The 24,368-nt window shown below is 39.1% G+C and overlaps 1 protein-coding gene across 1 annotated transcript; it reads left to right on the top strand.

Moving 5' to 3' along the window:
* The first annotated feature begins 1,671 nt into the window (after positions 1–1,671).
* On the top strand, positions 1,672–23,757 carry LOC119734418 (box C/D snoRNA protein 1-like). The gene is made up of 10 exons (XM_038207917.1): positions 1,672–1,811; positions 2,822–2,887; positions 3,663–3,769; positions 8,103–8,188; positions 8,975–9,078; positions 11,675–11,743; positions 17,800–17,880; positions 20,227–20,307; positions 20,664–20,788; positions 23,048–23,757. Exons 1-10 carry the CDS (start codon positions 1,780–1,782, stop codon positions 23,296–23,298), a joined length of 1,002 nt encoding a protein of 333 aa, XP_038063845.1. The 5' UTR covers positions 1,672–1,779; the 3' UTR covers positions 23,299–23,757.
* The last annotated feature ends 611 nt before the right edge of the window (positions 23,758–24,368 follow it).

The following is a 24,368-nucleotide window of genomic DNA, read 5'->3' on the forward strand; positions in this document are numbered from 1 at the left end:
CACATTTTGTATTCCAACATGTTCGCAGTGACTGACCATTGTCATCACTGAGGTTATTTATGTTGGAAATAAAGTGGCATCTCGATACTGCATTCTACCAAGATGGATCTCTGCTTATTGAAAAAGAGTTTTTTAGCAAAACTAGAGAAAATGTTAATTATTTCTTGCGCCAATTTTCTGTGCATGAGGGTATCAAAGTAATATCTTACCAAAATTTTAAAATAATTTTTAAGTTGATTAAAGACATTTACTGAAGTGGGGTTTGAACCTGCGACCTCGGGAATATCGTACAGTTTCCGAATACTAATATCTAGTGAGTTTCCCTTTGTGTGGTAAATCGTGTAGTTTAGGACGCCTCCCTTTTTTTTTTCTTGCTCCGTTCAAAAATAACTTTTGCAAACGACTTTTGCAGCCCCAAGCTGTCTTTTTTATTTAGATTAACTCTAGGTTTTTGTAACTTTGTTAAATGAGACGTTCTTACCTGTTTTGAATTAGAGATGTGTGAGTCACAGCAGTTCAGGTGCTGTCATCATTTTACCCCATACTTTTCCTCATAAATAAAAACCCTGCCTCTTTCTACACAATTAAGCCTGCTGTCTGCTGATATTCAATATGGTATTAGCGAACTAAAAAATATAAAATTACTTTCCTGCTGGTAACTTAAGTCCCAAAACATAAAAGTGTCTGTTCGTTCTCTTATATTATGGAAAGGGTTCTAAACTACACGATTACCCTTTGTGGTTCATTGCAAAATGCTAACAAAAAAAGTAAGATTTTATACCAAGCAACTGGAGACTTACCTCACTGTCGGCCCAGATGAGTTTCAGCTTATAGCCGGGTAGGATGTCCGGACGGTTGTTAACATCCTCGAGGGCCATCTGCGCGGCAGGCAGTCCGGCCTGCCCGCCATCCCACGTCCCGCCGGTCATGGACATTGTGCTGCCGATGTAAAGGTTAGTCAGCCCGTCAGGTGCGGGGGTTGTCTCCGAGTCCCCTTGGCTCTTCGAGCCAGCCTCACCGCCTGAGGAAGTTGCAGCTCGGAGCTGGGACAACAACGAGATGTTGAGCACGAGGAAGACCAAGAGATGTTTTAAATTCCGCCGCATGGTGTTTGGTTATCGGGGACCCGAAAAAAACTGAGTACCGGTTGGCAGATGGATCGGACCGGTGATCGAGGCAGGCCGTACCGTACGGAGGTGGGTTCAACTCGGGCAATCGTACGATTAGATTGCCAAGTCGGCTGGGCTTCGTTATCGGACTCTGCTGATTGATGGGCCGACCCTTGCCCGAGTAAGCTAGCTTTATGCCCCGCACGGTCCTCTCGGCTCGCGTGCTGGTGATTAGTCCACCGAGGGTGAAGCGAACCTGGCTGTGGCCAGTTGCAATTTTACTTCCAAAATGGTGTCGCCGACAACACAGCCGTGATGAACCTAGGCCTACAGACGACAACTGTACCGATTGACATCAGTGATCACTGGAACTTCAGGAGCATCCGAGTCTGAACATACGCTGCATGCAAAAGCTGGGAAATATCTGACCATAGATCTGACATAATTCAGTATACAGTGATCCAGCTGACGACGTATACATATATGCAACCGTATGATGCTAACAATGTGTGTGTGACGATTTTGTACTTTCTGCAGCGCGCGCGCGGGCAAACTGCGGCCTTGAATGTGGCACGTGCAGATTCAGCGGTTCATTACACAGCGCCCTCAACGTCGCTCTATGTAGCATGACGCGACCTTTAACCTCATAAGTCATATCGTCTGCTTCTGCATGCTGCTCGAACAACCACGCTGCAAAATGAGGTACATTTTCTTCCTGAATTACTCAATAACATTGAAGTAGTTGATCAAGTGTCATAATGTTTATTTGATCTGGACTATTGTGGTTACTTTTTAGTTCAGGGAAACCAAAGATCGTTGAAGGGAAAATGTGAAATTGGCTGGCTGAAATAACTTGACAAAACCACTTGGATTTCACACGCAGTGACGCACACACATGATTTGAAATGGCGCTGGTTTAAATAGGCCTGATGACAACAGTATTGCAGTACTAGTGCTAGCTCCATAAATCGTGTAGTTTAGGACCCCATTCCGTAGAACGAAATGACACTTTTATGGACTTAATACCTAAACATTTGGCGAAAGAATGTTGGGCACAATGTAGCCCGACTGCGTCTGGCTGTAACTATCGCAAGCTCTGTAGTACGCAGAGCTTGCGATAGTACTGTACGGCCAGACGCAGTCGGGCTAGGCACAATGTTGCATCTTGAGGCTTCTTTTTTCATCAAATTGTTATCAATGAAATCATGGTCGTCATGTCATTGCAACAATGTTTTGTTGGCGATCGTCACCATCACCGTGTAGTGACTGGCCCCTATTTGGTTTCGATCAAGAGTCAAGAAATAAGACAGTTTATCATTCAAAAATGACCTTTTTCAACCTAAAACCTAATGGGGGGGGGGTTTCCTCAGCAAAAAAATCTGAAAATGTACACAGGTTTTTTCTCCGGACACTTGGCCTCCGTAAAATCAAAAACTGGTGGGGGGGGGGGGCCTGGTACCATATTTCAATAGGGGGCGCTGTTCAAATTCGACGGTTTGACACCTTTTTTGGGAAAAAATTCCATACCTGGAGTCTAGACATCAAAAATTCCGTTTTCTCAGTAGGCCTAAATGTTTTAATATTTTCCCTGCTAAATTTGACTTTTTAGGACATGTTATCGTTTTCTGATGGCTGATAAGTCATTACAATGTGCATTCTTTTTTTGAAGTAAAAAAAAAAATACATGTACTTATTTTTATTTACACTTACAGCTGCGAAGTTTGTGAGCAAGTTCAACCCAAATATAAGTGCCCTGGATGTAACGTAAAGACATGCAGGTATGTTCTAATCTAATTCCTACTGATTTTACTTCACATAATATCCTAAAATCTGAGATTTATCTCGACAGTTGCCCCAGATGTTTATCACTTTACTGGCAGGCAACATATACCTTTACCGCACAATGCAGACAATTAAATTTACATTGGCCCATGGAAATCTTTTGAGATTTAGAATAAAATTGTTTAGTATAAAGTCATTTCAGTATCGTTTCGGTTTGCAGTAACACCATGTGGTAATAACTACTGCTTAGGAGATATTTAGTTCTGAAAAGAACTTGTCCTGCTTATTATCAACTTTCACTAATTAGTTTTTGTTCTATGAGATTTGAAGGTTTGCATGGTGGAAAGATACTAAGACAAGATAAGTTTGCGGTAGCACCATGTGAATAAATCTCTTTTGTGAGTATGTGTGGTTCTGAAAAGAACCGGAGGGACTCAACATTTCGAACAGTATGCTCTGACGACGGGCAGAGCATACTGTTCGAAACGTTGAGTCCCTCCGGTTCTTTTCAGAACCACACATACTCACAAAAGAGATTTATTCACATGGTGCTACCGCAAACTTATCTTGTCTTAGTTTCTGTTCTGATACGAACAGTCCTGCTTTAAGTTCGAAAAGAACTTGTCTTTGGTCTCAACGTTTCGACTAGCCTGCTCTAGTCATCGTCAGGAGTCATTTCTGAGTAAAGAAGTAATTCTTGCCAAAATGTGCAAAAGCTTTACCACCAAGTTTCACTACATGAGACTGAATTGCATGTCGTTGTCTCCACAGCCTGCATTGCGTGAAGAAACACAAGACAGCTAGGGGCTGCAATGGGGTCCGAGACAAGACCACTTACGTCTCCATAAAGGGATTCACTGATCAGCATTTACTCAGTGGTAAGCATTCAAGTCTTTCAGTGCTCGGGTCGTCCCGTTAATTCTTTTCACACGATGGTCTTTTAAAGGGAAGAAACAACATTTGCAAACATCAAAAAACAAAATGATCAAATTATCACCAAATTCTTTACTGGACTGTTAGGGAATGACAGTCTAAAGCTTCCTGTAAAATCATGGCTCCTGTTGTGCTGACATTTCTAAGTAAAGCGGTATTTTTGTATCAATTTCCAATGCTGGTCGGCCGACCAGCATTGGAAAAACTGGCTATTTTCAAAAACTGCTCCTTGTTGTTCATATTAGTTATTCCGCATTTTCTTTGCAATTGATTACACACCTGTAAAGGGGTACAAGCCAGCTAGACTGATTCTCTGACCTTATAATTCCCCAACAACTATAAATTGCTCCGTTTCATCTTAAGTGTGGTCAGGGAACCAGACTACAAGGTTTTCTTGGTTTTTCGAGCATCTACGAACCCAAAGCGTGAAACAAGTCAGTGTAACAATATTTGCTATAAAATACTATTCCTCCAAATCCATTTATTTCTGAAAATTACAGCAAAAGCAAATGTTGTACATTCCCTTTAATTTGTTAATTCTTTTCACACGATTTCACGGAGCTGAGTGATATTAAAGGAGAAGCTATTATTTAGCAAATTTATGATCCAAGCATTAATGAGCCGGGAACCTGCCACAAGCCATAGACATTACGTGGCATTATGGCTGGTAACCGGAGAGTCTGTGCCTTGCAGTTTCAATGAAATCAGCCCCAGACTTTATTTTGTCCACATCATCATCCTTACTGGTCTTTCAGTAAATGGTCTTAAATGCTGTAGATTGTTACTGCCATCACTGAATGGATTAAACTTAAATCTCAAGACAATGGGAGGAATCATCAGCTCCCTAAAATCACACCTTTTAAGGGTGCCGTATTTATGGGGGGCATGGTGCTATGCGCTCTCCCCCGAAGAGTTTTTTTTTTTAAAGTAGGCTTTTCACAACTTTGTTGACTTGTTGCAATGAAGAGTGCCACCTATTGTCTGATGGTGGCCAATATCATCTTAACAGTGCCTCCAATAGTCAGATGGGGTTCCCTCCTCCACCCAATTTTTTTTTTTGGGGGGGGGGGTGGGGATTTACCAACGTCTGGCACCAGAAACAATCGTGGTTACCTTCCAGCTAAGACAGTCTGCTTAGCCCACTTGTAAGCAAAATCCTGCATACGTCATGCCCATGAAACAAATGTGATAACACTAAAATGTAGAATTGTACTCGCATCATAAAACAAATCTTAGCCCTAACTCCTTATCGTCTTTTACTAGGAACTGGACCAATTTCATCAAAATCCATCAATCACTGTGCTTCCAATACAAAACTGTACATGACATAATTTAATCCACCACTGACGCACTGGTTGACATTCATGGACTTGCTACACATGGCTTAATTTTATCACAATAGCAGTACAGGAGGCTAGGCAAAATCAATCGGATACCCCTAGCACTGCTTCAGGCCAGTAGACCCAAGTCCATCATACTCCATCAATATTTAGCCACGCCAGGCCTTCTGGACCAAGTCCCCCCAAATCCACCAAAATGGGGGGATGGATTTTGATAGAGTTGTAAATTTGCAAGTACATGTACATACATAGGGGATGAACTTGGTCACAGTTCATATGAATGGCTTGTGACTAATGACCAGATAACTTGTGATGATTCTTGTAAGACCCTTTCTACCACTCTGCTAATAACATTCAAATGTTCATGTGTTTCAATACTGCATGTATTCTCGGAGTGTGTATTTTGTAGTGTCCAGATTTTATGCAGCTTCGTATATGAACTGCAAACATTTACACAGGTGTAGTGCCAAGTTTATTCTAGTACAAGTATTTTTTTTGTCGAAACTTGATGTTTGCCTTGATTAAAATTCGTCGAAAGGGACTCAGTCAGTGCATCAGAGTGCCAAGGCTTAAATAATCTCTTCAACTGGCCAAGACTCTCAAATACTTGCCGTTTTCTTCTGTATCAACATGGAATCTATCTAGTCTTGTTATTGTAAGCTTTTGTCCACACCCTGTGTGTAGTGTTTTCTCACTGAAATAACAGAAGTAATTGTAATGCAAAGAGCAGTGTTAAGATATGCTACATTGTTGAAGCTCTAACTAAAGTCGGTTTTGCGAAAACTGATCTTAAATTTGGTGCTAAAGTTACTGCAAATCCAGTTACTCCAACTGTAAAAACACAATCAGCAACAGTTTAACCACGTACTGCCTGCCTCCACAGCAATGGTTCACTCCCTCACTTTCTTCCTCCGCACACATCATTGTTTTTGCATGAGCCTCTCAGCCCACATACACACAAGCCACACAACATTCTCAGTTTTCACGTGCTGCTTCTCCCCGACACAAATCCACCTGTAAATCACACCTATAGCTTACATATATTTCCCCAAGGCACCACAGATAAGACACCATGGATTCGTGTGATTATCCCGGGGGCACAGACACACATCATACGTGCCGAGAATATGTTGAAAAATGATGAGAGAGTCTTTATTTCTTGATCTTATTTTCGAGGTATCTGCATTACAGGGGGAACATAAACCTGGATGATTACAGTTATAAATAGTGCTTGTTTCATGTTATATGCGATTTCCCATGTGGGATTATCTGGCGTTGTCACGGTATATGTCCAGTTGATCTGCAAGTTGGTCGATTTCCAATTTTCCGAGTTGAAGCAAACATCGTAAGATCATTGGATTGTTAAAAGGTAATGCACAACATTAAATGGATGGATTTGAGGGTTATTATTTTATAGCAAAGATTGTTAAACTGAACTGTGTAATGTTTAATGTTCATTGATGCTGGAAAACAAAGGAAAAAAAAGGCTGTTCTTGTAGTCAGGTTCCCTGACCCTACTTCAAACGAAATGGAGCAGTTTATAGACGTCGAGGAATTGACAGGTCAGGGAACCAGACCTTAGCTGGCTTGAACCACTATGTCGCCCTGTTCATTGATTGCTAACAAGATGTGGACTAACTAAATTTGGGAAATTTGTTGCAGTATTTGAAGAAGAAAAAAATCAGATTTTTCCAGTGATGGTCAGTCGACCATCGTTGGAAATTGGTACAAAAATTCCACTTTGCTTGAAAATGACAGCACACCAGGTGCGATGATTTCACAGGATGCTTGAGACTGTTATTCACTCAAGGTATTTCGTAGAATTTGGTAGTTTTGTGTGTTAAGTATGTTTGCAAATGTTACCTTTAACGTCAGCAGGAGTGTAATCTTGATGAAAAATTCATAAATCAGTTCTCTTGTACTGTCACTATTGCACAATCGTTCGCCTTTCCTACCCTTCCACTGCATTTCCTTTTATGGCTCTCTCCGTTAGGGAACAGCCGGGGAACATACTTTCTAGCATTCAATTAATGTGCAGTTTCCAATGTTATGAGCAATAAATGGCAGGTGTGCGGTTGTGTCATGACAACCGCGTGCATACTGAGCCTTTGAGTAAAGACCCTCACATGTCATTACAACTTTTTCCCCGTTGACAGAAGCAGCTCATTTCTTGCTCTCTTTCCAAAGCCAACACATTGACTATTAACGCCAGACTTGTAAGTGCAGTTGTGCTAATGTCTACTGTGTACTGAACATGAACGTGGACATGTATACATTACATGGTCTAGTGCTTACATGTACAACGTGCACTGTGTGTGTTGGCGTCATCTTCGAGAATCTACCTCTAAGCATATCAGGGGTCTATTTTACGATAATCTCACTGCACTAAACAAATCAAGAGACAATACGCACTTGACATCATAGGCCTTACAGGTGTAACTGCAATTTTTTTTTTCAGATTATTATTTTTTGCTGACTGACCGACCCTCCTTCAGAGGCAAAAAAAAAATGAGAACCATAGAAATAAAAAGGCACGCCCTAAACTTTTCAAATCTATTTGTGCTTTCTGAATTGGCTAATTTAGTTTTGTAATTTAAACCTTTGCCAAATTATATATAATTCTAAAGTTTTACCTCGAAAAAGAGATATTTCTAAATTCCTATTTTTCTAGCAATATGAAAAATATTCACTTTTGAATGAGACATCGACCAACAAAAATTCCTCCCATGTTTAGTTAAGAAATGTTTACCTTACGAATTTCAAATTATTTGTGGTCCAACAATAACTGACGTATATATGTTTGTGCGTTACAGGCACAAATGCAACCCGCATTGAAAGCGTATTTTCAGAGGGTTGAAATATTCCAAAATAGAAAAAAGAAGAGCTTTATCTGTTTAAATAAAACATTAAAATTGAGGTGTTTTTTTTATATTGACAGACTACCGATTTCTGGAGGATGTGGATCGCAAAGCCTACAGTGCCATCACAGACGACATCGCCAAGCAAACACAGTACAAACCTAAAGTAAGGATCTGATTGGATACGGTTTTGCACTTTTTAAGTGCATCTGATTCTGAGAGTAGATTGAAAGTAGACTTGGTTAGGATTCGAACCCACACCCTGCTTAAGTAAGACACAGACTGGATGAGGTTTTGCACAGGTCAACATTGTTAGTACACAGATAACTTGCCATTCATGACAGCTGACATATTATCGAGTACATCTTAAGAAAATTCTAAAAATGATGGGTTAGGATTCGAACCCTTAACTTGCTCAAGTAAGACACAGACCGAGCGAGATGTTGCATTGGACAACATTGTCCGTCAGATTATTTAGCAGTCTCGAGTGCGGACTGCCGAGTATATCTGAGGCAAGATTGAAAATAGAGTTTGATTGGATTCGAACCCAGGACTTGCTTAGGTATACTAGGCCTATATGAATAAAAAGTGGATGGGGTTTTGCAATTAACATTATACGTGTATGTATAATTAGCGGTCTTGATTTCTAATGTCTTGAGTACATCTTATTGAAGATTCATAATGGATTTGGATGGGATTCGAACCCTTAACCTGCAGCCAGGGTTAGACATCTCACCTATGAACCACTCAGCATTTCTCCTGTTATTTCTGTTCAAAAATCCTTCTCAAAAAACTAGTTGGCATAAGATAGATGTATTTTTTGCTGAATTTACAAATGTTGCATAAATATAACCTGAACCAACTCATTTAGCCAGTTTAGGCTAAATTCTCAAAGATTTATGTTTGGGAGACGTTCAAGGCAATTTTTGTTTAATCCTGTTTAATCCTCCAGTACTACCAGTTGCGAAAATTTTGCCAAACTCGCAAGACGTTTTTGAAACTCCTCCCGCCCTCGTTCAGCAGACACAAAGAAAACACCAGCTGGGTCAGCAAAAGGTCAGTAATATAATATTAATTAAATCATTAAAAATAAAAATAAAAATTGCTTAGTCAAGCCATATTTGTTATTAATTGATACACAGATAGTTTGATCAGAGTGTGTTTTCATGGAGGTGCTAAACCAGAAAGTATTGCCAGAAAAGTGTTACATGCTGAGCACAATTCAGCTGGGTACCAGTCACAAACAATGGACATCACATGTCATTTTGGGTGGTAACCTTTTATTTATGCTAAGCGATTTGTTTGTACACGAATATCTGCGCTTAGCAGCTTGATAACAGTTGACCCTATCTGGGTCACCGATTCTTGTTTTGTAACTTTGGGGACTACACACGAGTTTTCCCATGGTACTATGGTGACCGAAATCACTATGGGGGCAGCAGAAAATCCCCATAAGTCAGTCCTAATTACGCTAAAAATGACAAACTCCCCCATAACGCGGTGACGGCCCGTACAATTAAAGTTGTTCTACCCAAACTCTTCAACAAATTTAATATGTTTTTATTTTCAACAAGTTTTTCATTTGTATGTTTTATTTAAGTTGGAAAAAAAGCTACTTTTTGTGTATTTTTTACGTTTTATACCCTTTTTCAAAATATGGTTAAATGTTTTGGTTGTTGATAACGCATAAAGGATACTAAACTTTAAGGTCAGTACAATGTCATTTTAATAAAAATACCAAAAAACTGCTTAGCCTGCTAAAGTGCTATAGACTCTGTGAGCTCTTGCTTAGCATCATGGAGTAAGTAAGTACTGGCAAGTAATAAATGCTACATATGTATGAATGATACTGGCACATGCAATTAACGTAAGAAGGCCTGCCTCTACTTTGTTATGACCATAGATGCGAGCTGAAAAATCCAGCCTGAACGCCTTTTTCCACCCTTAATTGTTAAACAGTTTCCTGTAGGAAAGCCAAGCCTCCACATTCAAAAAAAGAAAAATCTCTTCAATTTTTTTCCTTTCCTTCTACATCCAACCCCCCCCCCCCCCCCCATTTTTTCTCTTTTTTTATCCCCCGCTAATTTTTGCACTCTGAATGATTAGTAAGGTCCCAAGTCGGAAACAGGAACTTTTTAGTCCCGTCATTATTCTCGGCACGCGATAGATAGACATGTTGGAGTCGTCCTTTTATTCAGAAATGGATTTTTTTTTACAATCTTTATTACCCGGTTGTCATGTCCGTTTTTCTTGGGCTCAGGGCACTTTGCGACTGAAATTGGCTTTCATCGGACTCGCTCTAGCATTTCTTTGCTCAATTATGGCCTGCTCCTGTGTCCATCGGTATCCCTAATGCATTCCCCCCTCCCCCACCCCCCCCCTTGCGATTGCAGGCCGAAAGACAGTCAGGCGATGGGCCTCTTCTTTGGATTCTAGTCCTGGCGTGAAGACACTGAATGGCTCAGTTCAGGAACATTAATGTTGTAGAGACTGTTACCTGCCAAATACGGTTACTGACTAAAGTCTCACTCTGAACATGTTCTTCTTTTTTTTCGCATTTTAGCTTTTTGATAATGGATACTCTTATTTGATTTTTAAGGATTTGTCTACTAGTGGGATTTTCAAGCCTATAGATCAAAATAGTTTTGGGGTTTTTTTGGTGGGGAGGGAAATTTTTGTAAGGGTTTTCTAATTATGGCAGTTAAAATAACAAATTGCTTTCTGTCAAATCCTGCATTGTCGGTGTTTTAGTGTGGAAATTCATTCTGTATACTTTGAACTAATATGTTTTACATCTAGCCATCTTATATCTTTACGTTTAGGTTAAGATTGGGTGAAAGATTAACTTGATGTAAAAAACCTTCTTCTTTTTTAAATTTAAATTGTTTACTTTTTGATTGAAAATGAAAGCTATAATTATGATATTTTTTCTATTTCCTTATATATTGAATTTTTTTCAAATGAAGGAAATGGGAGGGTTAAAGGGACATAACTGCCAGAAATCTCTTCTTTTTTTTTGGATTGTTTACTTATCTTACATGTATTTCAAAGGTCTACTTGAAAGGACACTTTCCCATTTCTTTTATTCCACTCGCCAGTCTTCCACTTGAAATGAACTCTTTTCAGTTCTAGTATCGCTTACCGCCCGCCCACTTTGTTTAATTCTTCTCTTTGTTTTCCCCTTTGGCTTTTTTTTTCTACCTATCATACGCCCCGCCCCCTCTTGTTGGTTTTTGGGGGGATTTTGGGGGTTTTTATATACAGAAAAGAAAACACAATATAATTAATTAATAGGATCTGGTTTTCCTGTGGTAGGATGGCTCTGTAGAGGTGCTAGTCACCTGTTCCATCTTGCCACTCACTGGCTTAATCCGTATTCTGGCATAAACTCTTTTTTTAATAATTTATTGAAATTGTAAAGTCTCTGTATTTTTCATCTGTGATTCTGTATATCTTGTAATTTTTTTTATATCAGCCAATGGAGAAGTGTAATAAAATAAATAAAATAAATAAAAACTAATGTCTTACTGTTCCCGAGAAGAGACCAAAAAAACCTGGTTGTTTACATTGGTGGACATTTCATTCCATTGTGTGCCGTGCTCTGGTGAGAATTCTTTTTTTTTAATTCTTTCTTTCTTTCTTTTTTGGTCAGAGAGAAAGTGATCAACTGGCGAGTGCACTGGAAGTTCCCTCAGAGTGATGCGGAATATATCGACAAAAGGTAACCAAAAATTCCCTTTTTCTCTTTTTTTAAAACCAAACTGCATGAAATTACAATAAAAGATTCAGACAAATAATATAAACGATTGTTTTCTGTGGATGTGAAAGGTCACAGTATTGGCAAGCAAAAGTGGTACATTAGAGATCTGAAGCGAGAAGAAAATATCTTATTTGTTTTATTTTTTTAATTAGGATTTTTAACAACCCTGATCTACATTAAAATGTCAAATTGAGTGATGAACAGTATTAAAATTAGAAACCAAATGTTCTCTTTTTACAACAAATTGAAAACTGATAAGTGAAAAAAGGTCTCGAGGTCAGAACATGGGTAAAAAAGACTGACCAATTTAAGGAGAACATTCTTAAAGAGGTTGTGGAATGCTCAAAGACATTTCCGTCATTTTTTTGGTATATGTAGCCTAAGGTGTGATGAAATAAAAACGACTATTGTTTCTGTCATGAAATGAGTACAAAGGGTACTTTTGAGAGCTATTTTTCAGGTCCTGTTTCGACCCGAACGTGCAATTTGTGTAAAATTCGTCGTTGCGGGCAGCAAACAAAACACAGTAAATCGTGACGTAATAAACAGGACTCGTTTATGCTACTCTGCATCGGGAGTCCTGTTTATTACGTCACGATTTACTGTGTTTTGTTTGCTGCCCGCAACGACGACTTTTACACAAATTGCACGTTTGGGTCGAAACAGGACCTGAAAAATAGCTCTCAAAAGTACCTTTTGTACTCATTTCACGACAGAAACAATAGTCGTTTTTATTTCATCACACCTTAGGCTACATATACCCGAAAAATGACGGAAATGTCTTCGAGCATTCCACAACCTCTTTAATCAAGGATAAGATACGGATGGTATCAAATATCCTATGAAATTATTCCCCACTGAAATGATATCATTTGGAAGAAGCAATCATTGAAGATGGTTTAAAATTACCCGCGGGCAACACTTTTGAAAATGCGTTAGCAACAGGATCCAGTTACGAGACCCAAAAAGTTGCGCATGTTTTCTCTGGTTTCTTAAAATGGATAGTTTCCACTTAGCTAAAACTTCCGCAGGTTAGTTGTTACGCACACTGCTTAAGATTTTGAGCAATTTTGTGGCTTCAAAACGACAACATAATGTGCATAAAGCAAGTAATCCTATGTCCCTTTAAGACTCGTTTTGCGGGATCCTTTCATAAAATGGTATATTACTATTAGGGTTGTCTGGGGAATAGGAAGCAAGTGGCCCTATAGATGACACCCTCTGATGGAGAGGGAAATTAAGCAGAACTCTCCCCCCCCCCCTCACTCTCTCGCTTTATCCCCCTATCTATTGCCGGTTCTCAGAACCGAGGGCTTGTAATGGGATCTCAGAACTTGTGTGGGTCTCAAAGGAGTTGTTGTAGCAGTTGGTCACGGTGAAGGAACCAGGGGGAAATTTCCTAGTGCTGCTAAGCGCGCAGTTTTCTGCTTACAGCCACTGTTGATTTCAGTAAGCATAGCTCGGGTTGAAATAGCTTAGGCAAAAAAAATTGTGTTGATGGTAACCCCACCCACCTCTTTCCGTTTTTCTCTCTTTTTTTTTCTCTCTTTTTTTTTTTTTTTTTTTTTTTTTTTTGTGCGGCCAAGTTGCTGCCCCCAAACTTTCTTATTACCACGTTTGGCTAAAAAAAATTAAACAAAGTATATTCTGAAAATAAAAAATCCTGCAAATTCTTTGTGTGTTATTGGTCGAGTGAACAATTTAATTCAATAGGTTGAAGATATCCTAAAGCAAACAAAGTATAATAGGTGATGAACCTGTGTTCACAGGTTCACAGTATAATAGACTGCCAGACAAACATAGAATTAGTTACAGAAATATATTTTTTCCCTACCTACCTGGATAATTTTAGGGTGTTACCATACAGACGTATTTTTTTGGGGGGGGGGGCTTAGCAGAATTTTACTGTTCAGTGCACTTCCGTAAAGTTAATCCCCTATATTTAGTGCAGTAAGATCACCTGTCTTTTAATAGGATCAGGAAGAAATTACTTCTCAGAAAAAAATATCCTGAGGTATCAAATGTTTTGATCGATCCGTCCTTCCCGAAATATCTCAACTTTGATTTCTTGCCACTTTAATCCCTCGGGAGAACTGAAGAGAATTTTAAAAGCCAGCAGTTGGGCTTTGAAGTGACAAAGACAGAAAGGCCTCAAGATTAATAGTGCAGTTGCTCTGGCCCATTGGCTATCGCAGCTTTTGACAAAGAAAAAAAATGCTCTGATAATATATTATTAAAGAGAATATACATGATTGGCTTTTGCTATAATTTTCAGAAATGAACTATTTGAGGGGTTAGTATAATAGATCAAATATTGTTAGACTGACATGTTTGAAGGTTTGTGTTCGAAAATGCTGGAAAAACCAAGAAAAACAAAAATGTTCAAGAAGTCTGGTTCCCTGACTCCACTAGATATAAAATGGATCAATTTACAGATGCCGGAAACTTGTAAGGTAATGCAACCAGTCTAGCCGGCCTGCACCCGTTCACGAAAATGTAACCAATAGCAAACAAAATTTGAACTGAAAGAAAAATGGTTAATTTGGAGCAGTAGTTGAAAAATAGTTAGGTTTTTCCAACGGTGGTCGGCCGACCACCGTTGGAAATATTTACAAAAATACCATTTTCTTGAAAATGACTTCACACCAGGTGCCATAATTTTACAGGATGCTTTAGACTGTCATTTACCAACATCCTAGTAAGGTATTTCGTAAAAACTAGGTAGTTTTATTTTTCGATGTTTGCAAATGTTGTATATTCCCTTTAACTTTAAAACATGTAATACACATTGGAAATAAGATTAAACAAGTACAGGGCGTAAATTCACTACATGCTGTTGGGTAAAATACATTGATTGTATACAGAAGATTGTTACAATAATCAAGTCTTTTGGTAACATGCGTGAATAAGGGTGACTAAAGAATTATGGGACAAAAACTTGCTGATGCGTCAGATGTTATGAAGGTGGAAAAAAAGATATGGAACAAGACTTGTTTAAATTTCGTAGAAGATTTTTGAAAGTACTTCAGTTTGTTGAATGTGGTATCTGATGTTTGATTTGCCTTGTGGTCTGATCTTTTTTTTCTACAAATGTACTTGTAGTAAAATGTAACATCTTCTACAGTGTGTCCTTTATTACAAAAATGTATCAAGCTTTTTAGTCTGATTTATTTTGGGAATTAAAATGGGTTTGTTAAGTCAGACAACATGAACTAAACAAAAAACACTTGTAATGGGAAGAATGCATGACATCAAAAAGAATTACATTACAAAAGAAAAAACTTACGTTGAATTCGATTCGGCATTCAACGGCCGTTAACCTTCGCACCTTTCAAAATCTGAAATGGCATTCTGTTCAACCTCCGTTCCTAACTCGTAATGCGCCAATACATGTGACGTCATTCCCGTGATGGTCACTTCCTCGGCCCTAAAAGCTCCGCGTCTGTGCAGGGCGGTGAGAATTTCTAAAGAAATTAAATTTGCTTAAGTGCCCCTTGCAATTACCAACATCGTGACGGTCAGTTTTTCCTCGATACGTGACTCGTTCTTGTGGGATTAAATGGAAGGAGGCATATTCCACGAATGAGAGAAATTTGCCAAAAAATATTTGCTGAGTCGTGCTAAAAAAAAAATGCATTTCTGAAAAGAAAAGAAAAAAATGGGCACACACACATAATAAGACAAGATAAGTTTGCGGTAGCACCATGTGAATAAATCTCTTTTGAGAGTATGTGTGGTTCTGAAAAGAACCGGAGGGACTCAACGTTTTGAACAGTATGCTCTGTCCGTCGTCAGGAGAATGAGGGATTCCAACGATGATGCGATGCTATAAGGATGGTTACTGTTGGAAATGTTGAGTCCCCCCGGTTCTTTTCAGAACCACACATAATCACAAAAGAGATTTATTCACATGGTGCTACCGCAAACTTATCTTGTCTTAGTATCTTTCCACCGTGCAAACCTTCAAATCTCACACACACACATAATGTTTTTTGCCGTAGGCAGTTGTTTCTAATCCTGTGCCAGTTGTGTGTGAAAGAAAGCACTGACTCCTGCGAATCAATTTTCAATTTGGGAAATTGGCTTCGTCAGGAATTAAAAGAAAGGTAGATGGCAAGGGAAAGATAGGACAGTGAAAGATCCGATTTGTTTATGTCCCCAAGATACCCTTTTGAACAAGTCTTCAGTCAGATGTTTCTGAGCACGCAGCCTTACATATACTTGTGGGGAAGGCCTGTGTTTCCCTTCTTTTGTTCTCCTTTCTTCCCATTGAAATCTCAAACTCCATTGCGTTTCCTTTACAGGGAAGATGAATTTCTAAAGACTTCCTGTGGGGTCTCTTGTTCTATTGTGTTTTCTGCCCCTTAAGGAACCATGCACATGTACAAAGATTCCCCTGGTAATGTGGTACATGTACATGTGCTCAAGGCACACATAACACTCAATTCGGAATCGTGTATTTGCACATCATGTACTTTGTTTTATCTTACCTGAAGCAATTGTTGCTGAATTTTAATTTGAAATGTTGCACTCTACATTCTGTGTACATGCGACTGTCCAATATGGAGTCAGTGGTTTCCAGAAAAATATGTCTATTTTTCATTTCCAATAATTCAAAATTTGTTGTTTCATGCCAAGGAAATCGGAGATAAATACCAGCACTATGAGCCATATCTACAAAGGACAGACTTTTTAGCAATAGCCTATCACTTTTGTACAGTTTTCTCAATAACTTTTTGTCGGAAATGTCTGCTTACTCTTGAACCCAACACCGAACGCCACAGAAGTTGCTAGCGTTGCAAGACCTCAAGTACCCAAGTTGACATTAACATGAAATTCACGTCTCCCAACAACGACTTTGTTTTGAAACCGTAACCCCTTCGAAATCTAAAACCCAAAACGCGACCCTAGAAAAGAAAAAAAAGAAGAAGTTAAAGAGGAACTCACAAAGATAATGAAACTCTTTCGATGTGACTCACTCACTCATGGCCAGTCAACCGGTGTCTGGAGTGCCAATTAAAGCGTTGCGTTTCCTCCGAAAAAGTGAAGAATGCTTGGTCGAGAGGACTCGTGTGAACGACACCAGTCGGAGTGTGGTCATTTTGTGTTCCCTTTCGTTACGGTTCTCTAGTGGCTGGGCTATTTCACGCATTTGATGTAGAAGTGGATGAGTTGTATCGTTTACAGTTGTTCACCAGTTTCGATACATTAGTCGGTGTTTGGGAAAACCTGCAAAGCAAGTCGAAATTTACAAAGAAGTTTTCTTTTTCTGTTTGTGTTTTGTGTGATTTAAAGCGGACGTGTGATATTCTGTTGGTCAATATTAATAGTGATGTTTAAGGAGCACAGAGCTTGTAAATTTGAATCAGTTTCAATCAGTAGCAATGCTTTCTCCAAACAGATAAAGGAATATCCTAAAAATATGGATTTGGTTTGAAAATTATTGTTTATTTGCGAGAACATTATAGTTAATACTACAAAGTCTTCCAATACCAGGGGGCCAAATTTGAGCAACTTTGAGTCAGGACTTTTAAAGTACAGTTGCTGTATAGTACTCAGTATTGACAAGAATGTACAAAGAAATGCATTTAAACTAAAATTAAAAAGAGCATATGTTATGCCGTTAAAGGTACATTTGCCTTTCGTGAATTTTGTGTGTGAAGCAACAAAATTGCTCACAATCTTAAGAAGGGTACGTAACAAATAACCTGTTTGAGTTTCAGCTCAGTGGATAATATACATTTTGAGGAATAGAGAAAGCATGCGCAATTTTCTGGGTCTCATAAATGAATTCCATTACTAACGCAAGTAAAGCATGTTTCCTGTGAGCACCCTTTTTTGAAACCACTTTCAATGTTAGTTTTCTTCCAAACGATACAATTTCAGGCGGAATAATTTCACATGGTGTATGATACCAGTCCTATCATCGCTTGGAAATCGGTACATGAACTTTTTTGGTATTTGCAAAATGATCCTCTGTGGCCTTAAGATTACTCTGTTGTGCCTTGGTTTGACAGTGTCTGTGAAGACCGAACATTATGTGACATCCTGGCCACTCATCTCGATCCAGGCAAGGGGGATCCTGTGCAACGACAAAGGTTGGTTGTGAAATTCTTGGAGCTTTTAGGAAGTTCAAAACATAGCTTGCAAACTTACACATCGTCTTTATGAAGTTGTTTCTTGTTACGTTCCCTCCAGTGGTTTAAATGCGTGCGCGTCGCGCGTATTGCGCGATGTCGCGCAAAACGCAGCTGGGCTGGTGAAGTGTGAATTTTCGACCATGAAATACTGATTCACTGGTAGTACATTGCGCATGCAGACGGGAGGAATTTGAACGTTCAGCCAATGAAACGTTAAACGGCACCGGATTTCATAGGAGTCCAAATTTCATGCGACACTGGAAAAGCGTTTAAGACCAGCTAGCCATGTCTTTATCATCCGTTTAAGACCGGCCACGTGACGGGTTCTCGACCAATAGGAATGCGTAAACTGTCTGAGGTATTTATGAATGCCGTTTTACAACTTCAAGTAAGATGGTGGTCTATATTTCCGTTACAGAACTCTGTACCCCTTTATGTTGTATACCATTGGAAAACTCTTGTCCTGCAGAATCCAGATACATCTCAATTCTTAAAATGTCCGATTTTAAGCTCATTTTGTGATGACAGGTTTCATATTGTATTGGCGTGAGTGCCAGGCATTCATGCCCATTATAAATCACTCTTCGTATCCAAGGGAGGGGTACTTAACTCTTTCATTGTCCGCGAAATTTGAAAAGTTTAACCCTAAAGTGCCCTACTTCGAGCGTTTTTTTATAATTGTTCAAAATTCTGTAAAAAAAAGTTGATAAGTTTTATTCACTAAATTTGTTGTTGTTGCTCTCTAGTATATTCTGTGGTACATTGGAAAGTCAATAAGACAATAGTAGTCACGTTCATAGTGCTACACCCTGAAACACTGTCCTGCATACAGGGGAATTCCACACTTTTTGCAGAAAATACGAGTGTCAGTGCTGCGCCCTCTTGCTAGAACTCGAATGAAAAAATAAATACAGGTCGTACCTGAATAAAAATTATATTATTAGAAAGAGCGAGAGCGCCCCCTTGTGATAACATGCTTACTCTGCCTCGTACATGTACGAGGTTTGGCGATTTTAAGTACAAACATTACCTCGTACATGTACGAGGTTGGCAATTTCGAACTAACAAATATACCCCGTACATGTACGACTTTGGCACTGAAAGAGTTAAGCCCAGAGTGTAATCCCATCCCACACTGCTTCTGCTTCACCTATGGCAATAAACAGATTAGCATGTTCCACACATGTGCCTCAGACACCTGAAATTGGCCACCCTTTCACATTTGGTTCACACTTTGCTGGTGTGTAGCGGTCGGTAGATGATTGAGCATCCAGCATAGGTGGATGCACAAAATAGCAGGTGCTTGGTGTAAGTGTAAGGTGCAACACCCTGGCCAGCACCCTAAAATAGCACCTTCATAGGTGCTTATTTATTTCATTGAGCCGTTTAGCGGAAAAATATTGTTTAGCAATTTTATATGCTAATTAAGAAAACAATTGCTGAAGTCAGAAGTATTATACATCACATGAAATACTGTTGTGTAGTCTGTTTTTGCTATAAAAACAAAATAATAATAATATTTAGTAATAATAATAATTACCCTGGATTGGACATTTGGGAGACATTCCCATAGACTTGTGCACAAAATTTTTCAAACTTCAATGTGCCCTAACCCAATATTCCCTTGTCCTTTTTCCACAAATTTTTGTATGTTTACTAATTAGACCACAAGCAACAAAAATAACCTAATTGCGACAATAAAATTGTGCCTCAAAAGGGGGACTGTGACATTAGGGAGACATGAAAATGTCTCCCTAATGACTGATGTCTCCCATCGTGCAAAGAAATTACGATAACGTGTCTCCTTAGTGGTACCTTTAGACGTATAAATTTTTAGAAAATATAAATATTAAAAAAAATCTGTGCTAAGAAAAATCCAATCCTTACCAGCATTTTGAATTGGCCTCTTGTCTTGAATGAGAGTCTGTTATTCTTGCAAGCTGTGGGGCCACATTAGGAACTTGTGGAAAAGTTAACATATTCTTCACACAAATCTGAGGTAGATCGTACATTTATGGGGAGTCAGGTTGGGGAGTGCCTATGGGTGCTATTGAGGATTCTTTAGTTTCAGTAACAGAAATATAACAACAAAATTATAATATTGACATAAAACTTTCTGCCAGCCAAACAATAAAATTATCAAAGCCACAAAAAAAAAACAGAATTGACATCATCAAAACAACTATTTGGCAACTTATGTACCCAAAAAGTAATGACATCAAAGCTTGTTCTTGAGATGACGTCATCTCTGTTTTTAGAAAATTTGGAAATTGGAATAAAACCATACCCATACTTTTCTTGAAGGTTGAAAAAATATTGTCGTCCAGGAGTTAACAATCTCCGACTGTTTATGAAGGAAGAAGGAAGACCGGTGAATTCATTAAGGTAGGACTTTTTTTTAATTTACATTCGTAACAATTTCCTTGCACAAATAACTATTTTCAAAGACAATTTGTTTTCCAGAAGCAATAGTTGTCCAAAGAATATCTGCCGCAGGTTCAGAAAACTCAGTTGGTAGAACACTGGAGCAGCAATCAAATGGTTTGCAGGTTCAAGTCCTGGCTGGTCATCTTTTCATCGCTCAGGCTTGTTCGTTTTGTGGGAAAATAACAGTCATAAAATAGGTCCAACAACAGTCCAAAAATAGGCAGTCGGTAGAGCACTGGAACAGCAAACAGTTGGTTTGGGGTTAGATTCCTGGCCTGGTCATCATTTCCGTTGTTTTGTTATGTAATTTCCAGGTATCACAGGCTTAACTTGGGCACCACGCTGCGCCATAATCTGAGCTGCAAGACGATAATCGAGTTCCCTGTCATCTTTGTTGTCCTCAAAGAGTTTGCTGATAGCTATGAAATGCCAGTGCAGGGTGAGTATTGCCCTGGAGTTTAACTTATAAGTTTAGTGTTGGATTTTGCAAGTGAATGGGGTCGGGTTCGAATCCTGTTGTCAACGTAGGCTGTGCTGAAATGACAACAGTTCTAAATGTGTACCAAGGGCACCATTTGCAAGGCTTCAATTCTCCTGAAATTGTTTTTAATTCAATATCTTTCCTACTAAAATTTAGTTTGGAGGACTAAACAGCTGTGTGGCAAAACAATTGAGAAATTTAAAGGAAAATAAAGCAAAAATTGAAAAAAATCAAGATTTCAGAAAAATAATTGGAGTATTCATAAAAGACTTACATTGTTGACAAAGAATGCAGACTTTTTTTGTCTGGTGGGGGCGATTCAATGGCTCCTTTGGCCACCACACAACCATGCCTTGCTATGTTGCCGAAACCTCACATACAGAAAATTTAACATGAATGGGAAACTGGAGATATTTCTGTGGTTATGTTTGATTATTCCTGGCCATTGCCAGACTAGCCTTGAGTGCCTGCCCAAGCAGAAGATGTAATCGTCAAGTGATGCGCAAATATTTTCCAGCGGATCGCGCTCCTTGAGCGACTCGTTTTCCGGCTTGCTGCTCCTTTTCTTACGGCCAGGCAACCGCGACCTTGAGGTCCAGCACTGTGCTCCGAAAGAAAAAAAAGAAAAGGAACAAAATAAAAAAAGCTTAACTGAATCTTCTGAAGGGCTCAGGCATGGATGGAGTTTCTCCTGTCACAAATGTAGATTTTGTTTTTTCGATGTGTGCGCTGGTTTAGAATTTGTTTATCACAACTAGAGGGCAACAACTTGTAGACGTGTTTGAACAGTTGAAAGCCCAGAGTGGCAGTTTCTGGCACATAAAAAAAGAAAGAAAACAAATGTAGATGAGGAAATAAGAAGTAGGATGAAGAGGGATACGAGAGGTTCGGTCGTCGTGTTTGTCAATATTCTTCCCCTTCAGTTCCTTCCCCGCGGTTCTATACTTTTGTGCTCACTCATACGTGAGCCAATAGCCGTTTATTAAAAAATCGTGATCGTGTGTTTAGATTGTTTCTGTTGAAGTGGCCTTGTGCGCGCCGCTGAAGGATTAGACAATGCTGGGGCCTCGTGACTTGATTGTGAAAAACAAAACCAGGAGTTTTTATTCATGGTGACTTAATGTCTTAGCTGTTTCAAGGTTGAGGGTAGGTTTGTGGCAGTGTGACATGAGGGGGAGGGGCAGAATGCACCTCCCACCAAAACAAAAAAAGAACAAACAAGTATTCATTTTTTGAAAAATATTATTGTCCCAATTCCAGACCATGATACATGTAATTCTCTGATATCATCCTCATATATGTCTTGCATTCCAGAAACTTTTTGCAACACAAACTTGAGGATTTGTAGTGGATTTTGAAGTCGATTTTTGCAAACTTGAGGATTTTTAGTGGATTTTGTAGTAGATTTTTGCAAACTTGAAAATTTGTAGTGGATTTTGTAGTAGATTTTTGCAAACTTGAGGATTTGTAGTGGATTTTGTAAAAGTTGACAAGCATTAAATTTAAAAAAAAATGAAAAATAGAAACAGGTTTCACATACTATGCAGAATACATGTATTAGTTCTTAACTTCCATTGTTTTCCTTTAAGAAAAAGTGGAAGATGTTTGTTCATAAGATGCGCATTAAAGGTACAGTCCATCATTTATAATTTGTGCATTTTGTTTGTTTGAAGCAACAAAAGTGCTCAAAATCTGAAGAAGGGTGCTGAACAACTAACCTGATGAAGTTTCAGCTCAGCTTCAGCTGTATACTTAGAGGAAAAACAGCATTCTAGGATCTCGATTTCAAATCAAAAGTTGCTGAATCATGTTTTGAATTGGGCCTGAATTCAGCGTCCAAGACACGTTCTCACTGAGCCGATTGCAGCTACGCGATGTCATACTGATCCGATGAATTATAGCAACTGCGCGCGCGTGTGCGTCTTGCCAACGCTTGCGCGCGCTTCGCCGAATAAAAAAAAATTAACTACTAACAGCAATTTCTAATTTAGACACACCGTTGGAAAGGTCTTCTTTTGTTGATTTCTTCAAAATGACAGCTTGCCAGAAAGAATAATTTCACAGGGAGTTTAGTCCCCTTACTATCTTTCAACCAAGTATGTTTTTCAACAATAATTACGTCAGTTACTTTTTGGATAGCTGCAAATGATGGACTGTAGCTTTAAGGAGTAACAAAAATGGGAATTAATATTTTTGTGTTCTTTTTAACTTGTTCAGTTCAGAGTACGAGTCTGGTAGCACAGCAGGAATCTTGTCCGCAACCCAGCAGTGAATGCATTCCAGAACAGGCAACTGAGGACACACCAGCCCACTGTAGCAATGAAAGAGACGCCGCAATAGACACATCGGTGGAATTGCATAATGGGAAGGTCACAGAGATGACCCCTGACCCTGGAACAGAACATTCTGAGGACTCCAAACCACCGACAGAAAGAGAGCCGGTCCCTCTCGAACAACAAGTCGAATAGTGGAAATCCTGATGGTGTGTGTTACTCTGTCGCGCATGTACTATTAATTGATGGATGTACCCTGGACCCACATTCATAGTTCTACTAATCACTGAATTCTACACTTCCTACGCTCACCATTCTGTGCTTGTAAAGAATTTTTGTACCTTACAAACACCAAGTCTATAGATACAAGCTCTGTGTATCATGCAAACAAGTCAAAATTCCTCACCACAACAAAAAGGCAAGAATTTGGTGGTGTAGTTCACAGGTCCTCACTTCGAAGTGAATTCAAACGTTAGTGCTGCTTCAGTCACATTTTTGCTCACAAGACTAATTTAAAATTTATTCTTCATGATGCCATACCCGAACCGAAAACCGTGGATATCAACTTTAAACTCTAAAGTGTACAGAATTCCTTCACTAATAATTACATGAAAACAGCATACAGTCGAATCTTGTTAGTACAAACTCTGTAAAATTCTGGTTATTACAAACAAAAAGCCTTAGTCCCGACTGTGCATTTATGTGCACAATGAATCCGACTGATGTTTCTCTTAATACAAAATTCTGATATAACAAACAATTTGGTTAGGTCCGAATGAGTTTGTATTAACAAGACTCGGCTGTATTGTATGTGTTCATATTCTACTTTTTAATGATCTTTTGAATTGCAGCATTCTCTTGCAAGTAACCCTTTAAAGAGCTTTCACTGAAATCTCGGCAGGCGTGCGTGTGTTATGTGCATCTAACCTCGACCTTGTGTCATAGCTAAAGGTGTCGGCTTCATATGCCGTCCCGATGCATTTAGGTCAAGCGGGGCTTCAGTGGGCGTCGGAGTGTGCTTCAGTGGGCAATGATAGGCATGAAGGCAGCGTGGAAACGAGAGCGGGGCGTGAAAATGCCGCCTCGGGGCGGCCAGGGCTGGTCTCACGAACCAAATGTTTTCACAGAAAATAACAACTGAAGAAGGTTGTATAATGATTGACTGAGAGTTTCGGAAGGCCAATTTGACGGTCTCTGCTTTGTGTATTAGTTGACACCAAATTATAAATGGATCTTGATAATTGAAGGGTTATTTTGGTTTGCAA

The sequence above is a fragment of the Patiria miniata genome, unplaced genomic scaffold (genome assembly GCF_015706575.1).
Source record: "Patiria miniata isolate m_02_andy unplaced genomic scaffold, ASM1570657v1 HiC_scaffold_27, whole genome shotgun sequence".
Taxonomy (NCBI): Eukaryota; Metazoa; Echinodermata; class Asteroidea; order Valvatida; family Asterinidae; genus Patiria; species Patiria miniata.